At 39.2% G+C, this 17576-nt stretch overlaps 1 protein-coding gene across 1 annotated transcript in view; it reads left to right on the top strand.

Annotated features, from left to right (window-relative positions):
- The window catches only part of stxbp5a (syntaxin binding protein 5a (tomosyn)), a 108616-nt gene that overhangs the window by 80565 nt on the left and 10475 nt on the right, over window positions 1-17576 (top strand). The window contains exons 11-21 of the mRNA XM_084953875.1: window positions 558-712; window positions 3429-3501; window positions 3764-3911; window positions 6425-6492; window positions 8754-8794; window positions 9068-9288; window positions 11347-11519; window positions 11798-11923; window positions 12298-12449; window positions 13519-13581; window positions 15571-15624. Of these exons, the coding sequence (XP_084810001.1) occupies window positions 558-712; window positions 3429-3501; window positions 3764-3911; window positions 6425-6492; window positions 8754-8794; window positions 9068-9288; window positions 11347-11519; window positions 11798-11923; window positions 12298-12449; window positions 13519-13581; window positions 15571-15624 (1274 nt within the window). The remainder of the gene's footprint in view (window positions 1-557; window positions 713-3428; window positions 3502-3763; window positions 3912-6424; window positions 6493-8753; window positions 8795-9067; window positions 9289-11346; window positions 11520-11797; window positions 11924-12297; window positions 12450-13518; window positions 13582-15570; window positions 15625-17576) is intronic.

Below are 17576 nucleotides of genomic sequence, written 5' to 3'. Positions count from 1 at the left end.
TGCATGTGTTTAATGCATGCAGAGCCATGACAAAAGCCCCCACAAAGCAGCTCAAGTTGCATTTTACTTACATACGGATACTCCTCATGCTTGTAACTTAAGCCAATCATTTAAAACTGTATATTTTGTAGTATCAGCTTTTCTTAATCAGCTATTTTGTTATATAAAGCATAAATTCAGAGTTGTGGATACTAAAGACAAGACAAGACAAGCCCAGTCCTCTTTAAATCAAAGTCTTTTGTTTTAACTCCAACCCTGATGTTATTTTGTATGCATGATGACATGTTACTTACAGTATACCATGGTATACATACATTAATATCCATGCAACAGTTCCTGAAAAATTAAGCTCACTGTACTGATTTTTTCATTTGTAGTCAGATTGACTCATGCTTTAAGTTGTACCAAGGCTCATAATGCCACAACGATTTCCTGCTGGCTAAATAAAATATTAAGAGTGTGAACGCACATTATTAAATAAAGCCCCACCATATAAAATGCCTAATATTTTAAAAACCCATTTAAGTAAATAATTGCATGAATGCAACTCATTCCAGAGACCCCTTCATAATCTTTTCTGGTGGTCTGTCCTACGACACGGTGGGCCGGAGGCCTTGTCTAACAGTGATGCATGGGAAGAGTACTGCTGTGCTGGAGATGGACTATCCTATAGTAGACTTCCTCACGCTATGTGAGACACCATATCCTAATGGTAAGTGTGCGTATTTTGGTCTGAATGAGAACGTCTGAGAATTATGGACATTGTTAATTTACTCTTCTTTTGCACTAACACCTGCGGAAATATGCACACAACTTTCTGTTTTTTAATTATGTTGGACAGCCTGTCTGTGTGTGTGAGTGTGTTTCTGTAATAAATCAGAAATTTCCCAAGGGAAAGGATGCTACTTTTCAGTTTTATTATCTGACACATAGGCTATTACATTTTCATTTCATCCCGCTGTGCACAATGCCCTTCAATCTAAATTTAATTATTATTTTATTTATGGTATTGAGGAGCCAACAGCTGGAGCTTACCAGTATGGCCTGTATGTATGTGATCCAGGATGTAATCTCTGCTGCTGTGTTATCTGGCACGTATACAGCTACAGGACGGATTAGCGAATTATGTAAGAATGGCGACTTCATTATGTCACTGACAATCTGATGTCACTGCTCACTGAAATCATCTGGTAATGGACATTACTGGGTCTTTGGATTCCACAATGAATGTTTGTCCACATAGTCTAATAATCCTGGCACAAGCAGATGAGACGGTATCCCTAAATATCATGTATAAACTATATTTGTCAATACAAAGTTGAATATTTTGGATGAATGATAAACTAAACAGACAAACTAGGATTTCTTAAGACAGACAAGGAAATGATAAAAATCCAAACACTGACAAACGGTAGTGTTGGAAATCGAAGAAGTTTTTAAGGTGTACTTAGAGTACAGACATATAGGAGACAAATTAAAGAAAATACCTAAATGCTTTATACTTCAGTGAGGGGAAATGATGTTGTTTTGGTTTGCCATGTCCCCATTTATAGGGAGTAAGTGGTCAACAGATGCGTTGATAAGGAAGGTCCATATCCATCACTGTAACTCTCCGGGAGAAAGATTACAAAATATCAATGCCAAGGAACACTAGCTTAAGATGTAGTAGTTGGAACTACAAGCAAAGATCCTAAAGGAATTGGGACGTGTTGTTACTGTCCAAACATAACACAAAGTAAGGGTGGTGATATCCGGTCGTTAAGTGATGACGTGACGAATCCTACTTCCGGGCCTAAAGTAGTCTGCATTTAATATGGCTTTTGTGTTGTTAACATTTTTAATGTTATGTATTTTCTTCTATTTAATCTCAAAAAGCTCCTAAAACAGTCAGTGATCGCTGTTGACCTCCCTCGGCTTTTATTACCGCTAATCATTTATTTAAGCTCAGTTTTTAAAACCTTAGGATGTAACTACAGCCCAGCCCATGCAGCAGTATATGCATGACTAACCTCGTATTGTGGATGGATTATCTCAGTTGTTCTCCTGGCTGAAGTTTGGTCCTTTTACAGCATCCTGCCATGCAATTACATTTGTTCCTGACCACCGAGAACACTCACGTTAACTTTTATCGAGTGGAAAAAAAGTTAGCTTGTTTATATTATGCTAACATAGCTGTGTCACTAGCGGTCACGTAGCACATCATTATATACCAGCTAGCCAAACTTCAGTAACCCTACAAACGTCACTGCTGTTTAGTTTTCTGTCTTCATTTATGTTGGAAGTGATAACAGAGCTGTACGTTTTAATTTGTTTCCAAAACCCCGCAGTCAGGACATGCTATATTGTATTTAGATAGAAGCTAGCGAGCTAACTTCCTGCTAACTTCTAACTCCGGTAAATGTCATAAATTCCGTTTTCTGGAGCCTATCTCAGCTGTCTTAGGGCGAGAGGCAGGGTACACCCTGAACACGTCTGCAGTCTGTAGCAGGGCTAACACATAGACGCAGACAACCATTCACACTCACATTCAAACCTATGGGCAATTTAGAGTTTCCAAATAACCTATCCCCACTAACTGCATGTCTTTGGACTTAAAGTAATTTAACAATATGTCAAGAAAATCTGCAATGATGATATTTCTGACGATATAAGAGAAACTGTGTTTTATTGATGCTTGTCATCGAAGGTTAAGACACAGTTCTTGTTCTCAGACATGCCTGGGCTAGTCTCATGGTGGCACGCTCTAGGAAACATCAACATTTTATATCGCCATATGACATTTTATGGCACGTTAGAATTTTTACTTTACATTATCGTGGACGATATGATAGGAAACAACCCTTGTGTTCTGTGACAGCTGGGTCTGGACAAACCTTTAGGGCAGCAAGCTCCAGAGGAGGTTTTGCATGTTTGCCCTCTCCCACAAATTAAGTGGGGCTTTATAACTCCAGTCTGCTTTTGTCAAGGGGCTGTTAATAACAAGCAGATTTGGGAAACGCTCCACTTGACAAGTTGATTATTGCAAATGTATGAAACTGAAGTAATTTTTGCACTGCAGGTTACAATATATACCGAGCCTCTGCAGATTATGCAGTGGCAAGTAAAATAAAATGAATTTATTCATTACCACAGTTAAAATCTATTATGAGGCACTAATCTTAAAATGGAATATGACATTTTACTCTCAAATCAGACTGATACAAATATTCAACTTGAGCAATATCCCCTACAGTTATAAATTACATAGTATAATAAAATTCTAGCGTTGAGCGTTCCTGCCCTCACATCTTAAGGGCATAGATATAATTTGCTGTATAAAGAGTGGGAAATTCTTCCCATGTGGTTTGCATATTTTAGGGGAGCTCTTTTCTCATGGAATTACAAGACTGATAAAAGTGTGATGTTATGAATCTTTGTGCGGTTTGCAGATTTTCAGGAACCCTATGCTGTGGTCGTCCTTCTAGAAAAGGATTTAGTGGTGATCGACCTTGCACAAAATGGGTAGGTTCAAAAAATGGTTCATTATCTTGACTTTTGTTTCTTAACCATGGGGTAAACTGCTACTTGGCCCAGTAGTACAGCTTGTCACTGTTGTTTATTATTCCTTTCTTTACTCAACATTTTTAGTCAATGTCCAACATTGTTGAATTGCAGATTGCAGGTATGCAACACTGTGTTTGACCAGTGCAACTGACACCGGCAGACATATTATTTTTATTTAGACTGACTTATCACTCGAGTATGTGCGGGCTGTCTTTAACAGTTATCCAATATTCGAGAACCCCTATCCTCTGACTATCCACGAGTCTCCTGTGACCTGCTGCGAGTACTTTGCCGACTGCTCTGTGGACCTCATACCTGCACTTTACTCTGTTGGCTCACGGCAGAAACGACAGGGCTACAGCAAAAAGGTACTGCACGTTTTATCATTAGATGCCATTATGTGTCCTTCTTCCTCTGACATCTTAATAAAAAATCACTTGTATAACATATCGTGGGTGAAGAAGAGACTTTGGATTAAGACATAGACTCAAAGGGCAATGTCTCTTTTTTCCAGATTTGCAGTTTTGCATGGTTGAAAATATTCATTTATTCTGAGAAGACTAAAAGTAGTGCATCCACCATATATGTTTGTGTTTTTGTTACACTTAAATGTTTCAGCAAATATTAATATGTAATACTAGACAAAGATAACCTCAATAAATAAAAAAAATCAGTTTTTTTTAATCCAAACCTGGCCTTGTGTGAAAAAGTAATTACCCCTAAACCTAGAAAATCCACAGAATATTTTCCCCTAAAATCTTGGAGATTATCAAGATGTGAGACAAGCTTTTGTGTTCTTTTTGGTCAGTACAGATTTTCTCCTTGGGTCTCTCTCATGGATACCATTTTTTGCCAAGTCTCTTTCTTATTGCTGAATCATGAACTCTGACCTTACCTGAGGCCTGCAGTTCTTTAGATGTTGTTCTGGGTTCTTTTGTGACCTCCTGGATGAGTTGGCCACTCCTAGGAAGGTTCACCACTGTTCCAAGTTTTCTTTATTTGTGGATAATGGCTCTCACAGCTCGTTTTTTTTTTACTGGAGTCCCAAAGCTTTAGAAATATCTTTGTAACCTTTTCCAGACTGATAGACGTCAGTGACTTTGTTTTTTGATCTGTTCTTGAGGTTATTTAGATCGTGGCATTATTCGTTGCTTTTTGCGATATTTTAGATGTAATAAAACAAATAAAAAGAAAGAAGCATATACTTAAAATGAAATGAAATACAGCTGCTTTAGTCAAGGTGGTATGTGAGTCTGCGTGAGAAGGAAACTGCTGTAAAGTAAGTGTCGTCATAAAAAGTGCTGCATGTGTGTGAGTGGTAAGTAAGATGAAAAAGGTGCTACTTAAAATGTTTTTAAACCAAGAAAGTAATGATAGGGGGGAAAAAACACTGTAAATTCATAGACATGTTGCTCTCATTGCACAATAATTAATAAATAAAGGCATACCTATGGTGTGTAAGACAATTTTAGCAGGTCCCTCAGCTGCAAACCAGGCAGTAAAAAAGGTTTGAGAGCAATAAAAGAAAAATATATATAAAAAACTATATCAAACCAGTAACTACGCTTAGTTGCATATATAATTATATAAGCTCGGAAAGCACAAGACTCACATGCCCTTTTTTATGTTGCTGTATTAAAACTTATATAACAATAACGGGTTTTAATTTGCTCGTAGCAGAAAAACAAGGAATAAAGTTACGTCTAAAAATCTATATTATCAGTGGTCATTTGGGAAACACAAAAAGCTTTCAGTGATCAACTAGACACCTCAATATTTTCGCAGCAAGGTCCAGAGCAGGTTATGTTTGAAATCCAGCTTCTGAGTACAGGCCTCGGGTAGACACCACATGCTAAACATCCCTATATTTATATTGCCACTTTGTCAGCATAGCATGCTGTTGTTAGAAATGAAATCAAAGCATGACTGTGTCTCAGAGAGCTGCTATCACAGCTGTTAATGGTGTCAAATGAATATTTTGGGGAAACGTCACAGAAAACACAAATTATTAGGAAGTTACTGAACTGTAATTAGAAGTCTGAGACTACAAACAACTAACTGCTGCTCCACATTATTGAATGAGGCACGTTTTGAAATATTTTGATATAAAATTAATTGCAGTAACTCAAGAAATAATTCAGTTGCCATCACAGATTTTTGATGTGATGAACGAAGAAACAGAAATGCCCACAATGCGCCTACATACATGAAGAACAAGAAGGTCACAGGATGAAGGGTACATTAATACCTCGCTCTACATAATAGGTGAATTTGTCTTAGTCCTCGGAAACATATTTTTTAATGTTTCCATGAAGCCAAATGGACTATATAATAGTGCCGTATTACCTAATGATACTCCTGTCCTCAGTACACCTCCTCTCTCCTCTCATTCTCTTCTCACATCTCTGTATCATTTAAGACAGACCCCCTGATTTTTCAGCCATTATGTATGCTTATGTTCTTTTCTCTGTTGCCTTGTTCTGGCTTTCTGTCTGAAATGTCAGCATGCACTGACCCAAACTGGCAGCCTAGCTTCTTCCTTTTTTTTCCTGTTAAGCACAAGCCTTACTGAGCTGCGGGAGGGTATTCTCACATAAAGATCACCGTGAGTCATCCCGTTGACCTTTGTATGTGTCAGCGTGTTCATAGCCAAACCCCCGCTAACACACATGGAGACGCACACCATAATCGCAAGACACGCTGAGAGACGTACACCAAGGACTCGCGCTTGTTTTCCTGCGTGCACTCACACTTGCGCTGGTTTATCATGTCATCTATTTGCACAATCAGTGTGTTCATTGACACCTTGTTTACTGACATAGTGATTCCTGTACGATCTCATTTACTAAGGTAACGCGTGTGTTGTCTGCTGTCTGTCCAGGAATGGCCCATTAGTGGTGGAAACTGGGGTCAAGGCATACAGAGCTACCCAGAGATCATCATCACTGGGTAAGACACTAATTTCATTAGTGTTATCTTTATTATCCTGCACAATTGCTTTCCCCTCTCCTGCACTGTCAGGTCACCAAGTTTTTATATATTCCCATCATGTGCACTTTGCTCCCATTTGATGCTTATTATCCCTCTCAAAGCTGTTAACAAGGGGGGCTGGGGGTGGGTGTTTTTAACAGAACACATGCAGGAAAGGAGTGACATTGAGGTATGGGTTAGGCAGTAGGAGGCTCTTGCTCCTCTCCTTCCTCCTTGTCTCTTCTCCCCCATGTGCCACATTATTATTCTGCCCAGGTTTTTTTCCTTCGAAGAGTGCCACAGCCTGCACAGTATTTCTCTCCCTCTCCACTTAGCTGAATTGCCAACAAAACAAAGAAGAAAAACAGCCAAATGACATGCATTTTTTTGTGACACCAAATAGAAAATCTGTCAATTATCAATACGAAAGCATTCTTTTATAACACATATTGATGTTACGCCTTTATGTTTGTCTAGAAGCGCTTGGATATTAATGGATTATTGAATGTTTTCTTCTTCTAATGTTTGTTAGTGAGTTGGGAACCCGTGTATGTCTAGAATATATCTCCTCGTTATATCATTAGGACGTCTTGTGATCTGAATTATGTTGATATTGCTTTGGAGCTGTTCAGATGCCCAAATACTTCTGGCTATATATTTATTTCTTACTGTTATAGTTATAAAAAAATCACAAATGACAGCGCTGCGCAAAAGGCTTGAGTCGTCTCTAATTACCTCTGCCAAGGAGGTTATGTTTTTGGTAGTGTTTACATGCATGCGTATCGTTCTGTCTCTAAATATGATAGCTTGAGAAGTTTTGAATAACTTTGTAGGGGTGTAGAGTGGGGTCATGTGAACAATCTGTTAAGATTTGCCACATATCCACCGAGGTCTTTAAGGTTAACTTAGTGATTTATTTGTCAAAAATTGACAAAAAGCCTTAGAACTTTGAAACTATTTTTCTTACAAGTGTAGTGTGTATTATTAACAAATAGAAACTACTGTATGAAGATTTAAATTATGCTACGTTTCGCCTCTCCTTGAAGGTCAAAAGATTGGTCTGAAGGTCAGAGTGATAAAAATGCAATATAGAACTATTTTTTTTGTTTGTATTGACAGCATGCAGGCATATATGAAATGACATATGGGGATTCTAAATGTTGCTACTTTAGTAACGAGAGCTTATTACAGTATATTTCTAACTAACTAGAAATAGCTCATTCCCTTTATGTTGACAATACCTTCTTTAAAAATATAATGCGTTTTGGGAACAACTTGAAAGAATACCCAGATACCAGTATCATTATCTAAATGTTCACTATACAAACAGAAGAAGAAGAAATGCAAGCATCCTTTTAACAGTAGAAGACATTTTATGAAAGTTTAACCTTATTTGACTTTGAAGAAAAGGTCACAGGTCCAAAGAAACGTCATATTTAGAATCCCCATATATTCCATATATGTCTATATGTTGTGAATATAATATAATAATATCTCTATATAGCATTATAATCACTTTGACTTTCAGATCAAACAGTTGACCTTGTAGTCAGAGGTCAAATGTGACATGATATTTGGATGGAATCTTTAATGTGATGTTTAGAATCTAGAATATAAAAGTTTTGACTTATTTGATCTTTAAGAAGATGTCAGAGGCCCAAAGAATACCTATATGTTATCAATACAAAATAATGGCAGCAACAAACATGTTTTAAATAGCTCTATATAGCATCATTATCACTTTGACCTTCACATCAATCTATTGATGCTTTGGAGATGGCACCATATTGCATGGTGGATCAAACCTCGACATAGCCTTCACCAGTTTTTGTTTAGGCTTGTGACTTCTTCATTTGCCCTCCAGTTGTCCAGTTTCCTCAGATTTTTCAAGAACACACCGCACACCAAGTTTTCGGGTAATAGCTCTTTGGGAATCAGCTTGTTGGTTTCAAAGAAGAGACGCGTGGCTGATGTAAAGGATTTTTTTAAGGGATAAATAACCTACCTTTCAGTCATTTTACCCTCTAAGTGTATTTCGATTTTCTCACTTCTCATGAGATTTGATTGTAAAAGCTTTACTATGGCAAATTCTGACATATTTTTGTTACCAGGGCTGATATTGTTTTCTTTCCCTGCAAATGTTACAAATTGGCTGGTGTTGTTTGCTCACATAAAAAGTCAAAAGTTATAACTGACATGGCCCTTCATTTGTGTCTTGTTTCACTCCCATGCATTTCCAGGCACGCTGATGGAACTGTGAAGTTCTGGGATGCCTCTGCAAGTAGGTTAAGCTCATAAATTACAAATATAGTTTCTTTTATTGACTATTTTATTAGCTTTTAAACAGAAAAAGGCAAAGGACACTTTGAGTTTCAATTTAACTTGGAAGCAAAAGGAGGGAAGTCAAGAAAGAAAGAAAACAGAATGACTTTGAAAATTTAAATGACACTTTGTTTTTTACTCATTCATTTAAGCCTGTAAGAGCGTCTCCTTTAGCATAGGCTTCAATATAGCTGCTCCTCCTGATGTTATTTCTTTCCTCCTTTCTTTCTAGTAATGCTCCAGGTGCTCTATAAACTCAAAACAGCCAAGATATTTGACAGGAACAGGTCTAAGGAGGACAAGGGCAGCACTGAGGTGTCAGATGAAGACCCCTTTGCCATTCAGATCATGGCCTGGTGCCCTGAGAGCCGGATGCTGTGTGTGGCCGGTGTGTCAGCCAATGTTATCATCTACCGCTTCAGTAAGCTGGAAGTAACTACTGAGGTGGTTCAGGTGGGTATCAGTCTTCAGTTTTACCTTTGGTCTTCAACTTCCAGGAATTTCATGTTTTTCCTAATCGTCTTTTGTAATATGTCGCTTCCTAATACACAAAAAAAGGGATTTACATGAAATGCCCTAACCACTCATTTTAAGGGTGAAAAGCAGAGATGGACTGCCCATCTGCCTGCCATAAATGGCTGTTGTTCACTGGGTGCATTGTCAGAAATATGTTGTAGAGCTGTGGGCTACTATTTGTTTTGTTTTTGGTCCATCAGTTTGCCTCGGAGGAAACTAAGTTATGAGATACAAAGAGCTGAAGTGTAACCGAGTGTTAAAAACAATGAAGTGTCCACTGCAGCCACTGTTTGTATTTTTCACACTCCCTTCCCTGTTCTTATGTCAAAAACAAGATTATCTGCAAAAAAGTGATTGCAGATGTTTTTTATGTTTCATATTATTTCTTAAAATTGGTAAATAGGCCGTAGTCAACAGGATTTACAAAGCACTGGAGATAAAATTAAGAAATTACCTGTTTTGTGAGTATTTTTATAACTCTGCGTTATTGTACCTACTCAGTTTTTTACATTATAAGCCATTTCCTGGCTCAAAATGATTTCATCGTTCATAATATGTCTGACAAATTATCAGCCAAAAGTCATTTACAATACTACAAATGAAGGCAATCACTTTCTGGCATGACATCAGCCCACTCGTCAACCAATCTGCATTTGACCGATGCACAGTGTCATCCACATTCGTCTGGCAGTGGTTGGTTGCGTGGCTCCAAAACCCCTCTCCGTAAGCAAACGGACACAACTGCGGTATTATAAATTAAGCATCAGATGTTGAGGCATATGCACAACCACATGAACTCAAAGATCTGCCTAGTCAAAGGCAGTATGGTTACCATGCCAACAGACAGAGCAGTGAACAAGCAAAGCTAGACCATCATTATGACCTGCTTTGATAGCGATATAAATGCTAATGGTGGTGTGATGTGAGCAGGTGCTTAATGAAATAAAGAGAAATGCCGTTATTATCTCCGCGTATGCTCACAGCTTCTGTATTAGCGTGAAACTGTGCATATATGCTTTGCTGTTGCTGTTGGTTGTGGTAGCAAAGCAATAAAATAGTGTCTAGCATGAGATTATCTTTCTAGTCCTGGCAACATATTTCTTGTGAACAGTCATTGCTGAGGTGTTGTTGCAGCAGACTTCGCAGTGTTCACTTGTCAATCAAAGCATGTGGGCAGCACTGTGGCGCGTTTAGCTGATGCCCTTTTTGTGTTCAGCACTGTTTGTCCTAAATGCCCAAATGTTTTGTTCTTTCAAACAAACAGCGAGAAGCAATTATGAATTTATAGACTTCAAGTGCCTTGCTTAGGAGCCTCTTAGTAGCTGTTGGAAGAGATTAAAAATCAGTTACGTTCATGTTTAAAAGCTTTGCAGTTTTCTGTGGGTGAATGACAGTAAGCATTGATGCACGCAGAAGAGAAATGTTAGAGCCCTTTGTCCTAAACGCCACATGCTGTAATGTGGATCAGAACGCTACATGCAGCAATGGCGAGCTGTAATTAGGCGAAACAGTCCGTGTTAGAACAAGGTCAAACACCTCTAAATAACCTTGCAGAAATGAAGGTAGTCTCTGAACAAGGGCACTGATCACTCTTCACTCCCACATGTCAGTGGGGCTAATGAGACTGACAGAATGCAAAAGAGAGGAGCTGATGAGTTTGCGTGTGTATTGGTGTGTGTGAATCTAGGAGTGCGTACACGTGTGTCTCTGCAAAGGCGCGGGTTGCAAAGGGGTAGCCTGAAGGAGGACTCAGAAGGAATGAAACATCGCAGTACTGGAGGACCTCTAAGACTCTCAATCTTCCCACACAAACATCAAACACCTCCTTATCATCAAAGTGACTCTGCGATCGCATATGAAAGCCATTTAGCGACACAGTCATCATCTCCTGAGGAATTAATGTTTACAAGAATGTAGAAGAGGAAGTTTCATGATGTTCCTCGTTTATAATGTGTATGTTAATATGTGCACCTGTGTGTATGTCCTCTCATCCAGTTACTAGAGGTGCGAATGCAGTACGAGCTGAATGACATAGAGTCTCCAGATGGCGGGGGTGAACAGACATCAGCGCTCCCGACGCCCGGTGCCTCTCCTCAGACAAGCGGCCCACCTTCACACCCTTCCACCAGCAGCAACAACTCTGATGGAGGCAACATACCCTGCCTCAAGTATGAAACACATACACACACATATATAACTATTTGGAGAGGGAGAGAGAAGCACTCGCATAAACTCTCATAAGCTGCAGGATCACTTGCACACATACTCATGCACACAAGAGTCTTGCCTTTTGCCTCAAGCACACTCGAAGCATTCTCAGCCACAGCCTCCCCAACATTCCCCTGCAGCCACTCAATACACAACAGCTTCACAACCCCAGCTGCACCCCTCGTCATTCTTTTTATGAAACCTTTTTTTTTTGTCTATGGCCTCCTTTCATCCACAGAGTGCGCAGTACTCCATTGAAGCAGTCTCCGGGTTACCAGGTAGATTTGGTGGTCCAGTTAGTGTGGGTGAGTGGAGAGCCTCCTCAGCAGATCACAAGTCTGGCCGTCAATTCCTCCTACGGCCTGTAAGTACACGCAAGCCTTAGCTGAAACTAGAAGCATTTTCTGGGACTTTGCTGGGATTTATGCTATTTATGTTAAGACGCTTAATCTGAAGGTAAAAAGCAACATTAGCAAAGTTAGCGCAAATCAAATTACAGGCAAAATCGTCACAGATACCGGTGCTGTTCAAGAAGTTACTGCTCAAGTCCTGTCGACACAGTTCAGCAGCTACGGGAATTTAAGAGATTCCACCTGACTTTGGGCTTCAACTACAATGTTTACGTATTCCAAAACAAAATCAAATCTCCTAACTGTAACTTTTTGTTATTCTTGTTTTAAAACCTTTGACCCCTCCTTTTCTTCCCACTTCTTCTTTGATTTTGTCGCCAATCCCCAGAGTGGTATTTGGCAACAGTAACGGTCTGGCAGTGGTGGACTACATCCAGAAGACAGTAGTCCTCAACTTGGGGACGGTCGAGCTTTATGGCTCTAATGACCCCTACCAGAGACAGCCCCGGTCGCCAAGAAAGACGCGACAGCCTTCTGGAGGTAATAAAAAGAGAGATTATGGAAGCCAAAAAGAAAAACATTTTATTCATTTTTCTGAGCATGACAGCTTTTTTTTTTTTCTGCCAGAACAGCTCACCCCACAGTTCTTTAGTTCCCGTTCTAAACTGTAAACTGATGCAAATATGAGAATGAATAAAGTGACGACACGCTTTGAATCCACAATGATGCTCTTTCTTCCTTAGTCTACAATGCTGACGCATGATTGAGCGATGACGACCAAATACTCGCTCTCTCTTTGTGCTTCGATTGACTTTCTCTCTTTGTTTATCCGCCTCTCTCTTTCTCTTTGCCTCTCATTCACATACCCACTCTCTCGCAGCCCATCCCTTTTCCACGCATCCCTTCCTTTTTACTATTGTCTACCACGGACAGCGAACGGTATCCTTTCCAGTAAGGACACACTGCCACCACGTGTCAGAAAACAGCAGTGCATGTTTTGATACTGCCGCAACGTCACAACAGTCTCCTGTCCGTACTTGAGCAAAAGTTTGATTAATGAATTTAGCAAAGTGTGTCCATGTGGGTTGAGGGATTTTTATGTGTGCTGTATGCAAAGCAACCACACATGCAAGTACAGACTCAAAGTACTGTATGTGTAAACATCCGAATGTTCACAAAAAGGCTCACATTAAATACTTGCAGAGCATCTGGTGTCACTAACTGGTGAGCAGTGGGCTGGCACTTGTCAGTGCTTGGCAAGTGTGAGCAGTAATCAGGCATCCAGCTGTGTTGCTCTGCCAATAGGGACTTCTGTCTGCTTGGCTTTCTGCCTCACAGAACAATGTCACACACAAATAAACACACTTATACTCAAACATGCATGTGGGAAAGGGAGGAAGTAGCATTTAAAACTGGATAAAGAAAACTAGAGACCTCCTTGATAGTCTCTGACAGATGGCGGATGAGACTGCACATAGATCCTAGCCAAGGCGACACTAAAATATAAAGTTAAAGAAACATATTTTTTATGCATACGCAGAGCGAACAGCCAATATTTTCTTTGAAAATCCACCTGATTTTTGTTTTAATTATGTGATCTCTCATACAGGTCTTTGTGACATCAATGAAGGCTCGGCTACATCGGAGGACCGCTGCAAGTCGCCTACTTCAGGTAACATATCTTTCAGCTTGTCATAGAAAGAGAGGAGTGGCGAATATAGCAGAAATAACGGCCAAACAGTAAACCAGTCAGAAATATACCTAGAAAACCACTTACGTGTGCTGGGAGGAAGATTAATGTTTCAAAATAGCCTTTACGGTTATTACTGTTGTAATGAAGTTGTTGCTCATCAAACTTGAACTCTAGAAGTTTCTTCTTTTTTGAGTCACCCACGTGTCTGGCTTCATTCAACCTCTTTCTTTAAAAATGCACTGTTTCAGTTAAATATTGCACATTTATGGATTTATAATAGTTTTGCCATATGTCCATGCTTTTTTTTTTTTTACCACTTTGCAGAGTTGAAAAAAGGGGAATATGTCATTTATAATCTCACTCTGTATTCTGAAAAACTGGGTTACGTAGGCTGTAAATGCATCCGGGGACTGATGGTAATTCACTGAGGCTGCTCGAAATTATGGGAAAACCAAACTCTGCATTCTGGTAGAGAAACCCATTCATTTACATGAATATTAGTAGGAAAAAGGGGCTTCACATATTCCGTAGCACTGAAATTCCATGCTTTTTGATACTCACAAATATATTGCATGCCAAGATTCTGATTATTTTTAACTTGGATTTTGATTAGGGTGCTTCTTTCAACATTTCCCTGTGTCCGGATGCAGTGTATTGAAGCAGATTCGTCTAAATGTATTGCCAAATTAAGCAGTTTTTGTGTGTATATGACATTTAGACAGCAAACCCAATAGAATGTACTAGAAGAAAAACATAATCCACTTTATGCTGCACTATCCCACCTCTGATTTTAAATATTCAGCCTTTTGATGATCTACTGCTTTGTGATATGCAGGAACAAGATTCCCTGCTGCTCTTTTACTTGCTTCCATCTTAATCTGCGTCATTAGTATTTCATCTGAAGGTGCTTGAAGAGAGAACAGCCTAGGTTTATCTCATTATGGGTAACTTGGCATTACCACGATGAAAATAAGGAGCTTTTTTAAAAAGGTCAGACAGAAAAAAAATCACAGAGTCTGCTTGCTGCTGTTTCCAGGTATGATGGCTGTCCCAGTCTCTGTGTCTGGTGCCACCAGACTGTGATGCGATACATCTGTCTGCTTTGCTATACTCATGGGACAGGGAGAGAAAAGGAGCGCTTTCCTACAAAACTCTCTTTGTAATCTAGGTTTTAAGTGTGAGCCAGTTTGTTTTAGATTTTTGTTTATTTTCTCTCTCTGTCTCTCTTTGAGTATTTTTGGTATGAATTCTGCAGAGGAATAATGTAACGTTTGTAGTATGGCTTGTTTTAGACTTAAATACAGTATAAATGTGGATGGCCTGGCTTGATTTAGTTCCCAGTTCTTTACATTGGACGTGAATAATTTACATCAGAAGACAGGATGTCTTAGTGAAATCAGTGTTCCTTCAAAAAGAAAGGTGCCATTGACATTACAAGCCATTTTCTGCTCAGAACAAGTAAGCACATCTGTGTTTGGTTGATTATTTCTTTGTTTTAACTATGCCTGGCAGTAAATCTTGGAAAGCCTGTTTATTTCCCCTTAATTGGTGCCACATTTGTAAGGAAAATGCATTTGTGGGTTGAGCAGCAGAGTATGGGTTGTGCCACATTTGACTGATCTGGATAGAGCCACAGGGCAACTTTAAGCTGGTGTTCCATAAAACCAACCATTTGGGGTGAGCCTTAGTACAATCTCCAAATTGAAGGCCAACATCCATATAATGGGGGATTTCCAAATGCATTTTCCTTACAAATGTGGCATCAATTAAGGGTAAAAAACAGCTGCCTCTCCAAGATTTATTGCCAAGAAGCATTGTTACAACAAAGAAATAGTTGACCAAATAAATATTTACTCAGTTTTTGTGCTAATACACACACGCACTGGGGTAATGGGGTAAAAATGGGTGTTTTTCTAACTGCGCATTTACTCTATTTTACTCCTCCCTCCTCCCCAACACCCTCAAAAGTCTTGATGTCAAACAGCAATCTACACCAATTCTACAATGGAGGTGGTAGAGGAGGTAAGATTGGGCAAAAATGTCTATCAGAGGCTGTTTAGGCAGGAAAAAACGTGGTCTAGATTTGGTGCCCCTGTTTTGTTTCCCTTTTTTTCTTTTTGTGGAGAAAGTGTCTCTGTCTTCCTTTGTCCATACTCACCACAGTGGGAAGAACTAAAGTAGAGAACAGAGAGCTGACGTTCCTCTATACTCCTGGGTTAGCTTCTATTCAACTATCTTTGAGGTCACTTTGTATTTTAACATAAATGAGTATTCTTCGTTTGAAATGACAAGATGCTCATATTTGATATTTGAGCACAGAAGATTAATATAAGAAAACTATATTCTAAGGATTCAGAGCTTGTGAAGCAAAAGCTTACCTGGAAGGACGGTGGGACTGCAGTTTTCTTGAGACACCTTACTTGTCAAATATACTGTACATATTGCATGCTACGTGTATGTAGCACGAGTGTCATATTGTAAATGTGCCTGCATCTGATACTTGTCCCAACTGACTGTACGAAGTTTGATGATACCATTGAACAGAGAGCAACTCGTCTGTCTGATTTTGTCTTTGTCCAACTTCAGTGTGTGTTGATAAAACTTTGTAAAAGTACATTTAAACTAAGTGAGCAAGTCAAAAAAGAGGATTAGCAACGGAAGGATTCAGTATCTCATACAAGTGACAGTGAGCAAGTACAATATCCACACCGATCAGCGACAGCATTAAAACCACCTGCACAAATTTCTTTTGGTCATTGTGATGACATAGCAGCCCTGACTCTTTAGTGTCTCACATTTTGACAGTGGTGCCCTCTGTTGATCAGGCTTACTCAGGCACATCCCATGGGTATTGGGAGTTCAACATCTTGGGCTCATTGACATGTTGCTTGAGCTATTCCTGATCACTTTTTGCACTTCTGGGGAGGCCTCTGCCTTTCAGGATTGCTGTCGTCATGTCCGATATACTTGGTCTCTAGCAATGTGAAGGTGGGTGAACCATGCCAAAGTAACGTTCACGTGACTATTGAGAGCCAGCTTTTCAGAGTACAAGATAATTGTTGTTAACAACTTCTCTCGTAAATAGTTTTAATGTTGTGGCTGCTTTGTTTGTGCTGGATTTTTTTGTCTTCGCTTAGCCTGGTCCGGAAACTGATGTTGTCCTCCTGAGTCCTTTTAACACCTGATTATTCAAAGTGCAATATTTTTACAATATCCTCAAAACCCACATATGTGAGTTCAGTATTTTAGTTTAGCTTAAAAAAATCTTGATAAAGTCAATAACATTCCCCCAATTTCCAGCATACTGTACTAAACAGAAATCAAATCATCTGGATAAATCATGCATGTATGCAAATTTAGGGCTCTAAAAGTTGGTCTACACCTTCATAAGTACCGTAGACGGGCAACAGCAAGATTTTATGTTCTCCACTTACCTTAAAAAATAAAACAGAAGCATGTACACTTATGAAAAAAAAGACAAAATAATCAAATTCAACTCAACCCAGTTTGAGCTTGAAGGTATTACGAATGTTGCAGTTTTTTTAAAGGAACTTGTATGGATTTCTTTATGTATGGTTTCTGGCAGTTTAAATTGCAAGACAGTCATAACTCTATTACCTGAATGTCTCATTTTATCGTCCTTCTCCTTCTTTTTCCTACAGACAGAGAAAATAATATTTAGGACTTTCATTCACTGCTATTTATATTCACTCTTCTGAAAGATGGAATGCTTTACAAACTAGTACTGAAAGTATATAACCGGCAGCAGGTTTAACCATCCTTTTCACTATGTTTTCTTCCATCTCTGGTTCATTTTTTGTTTCTTGTTACTTCCTTCTTCTTGCTGCATGCTCCTTTAGCATGAAGGTCCTGAATGGCCGTGCAGTTTTGACGTGTGTCTTACCTGTCCTGTCTTTCAGGGCATTGTGCAAACAGACGTCACCTCTTTTGTTTAGTCTGTAACAGCATGCCTC

This window comes from Perissodus microlepis, chromosome 15 (genome assembly GCF_051167445.1).
Source record: "Perissodus microlepis isolate ML-2025 ecotype Zambia chromosome 15, ASM5116744v1, whole genome shotgun sequence".
NCBI classification, from domain to species: Eukaryota; Metazoa; Chordata; class Actinopteri; order Cichliformes; family Cichlidae; genus Perissodus; species Perissodus microlepis.
The sequence above is the reverse complement of the archived record's forward strand: the minus strand, read 5'-3'. Positions and strand labels throughout refer to the sequence as shown.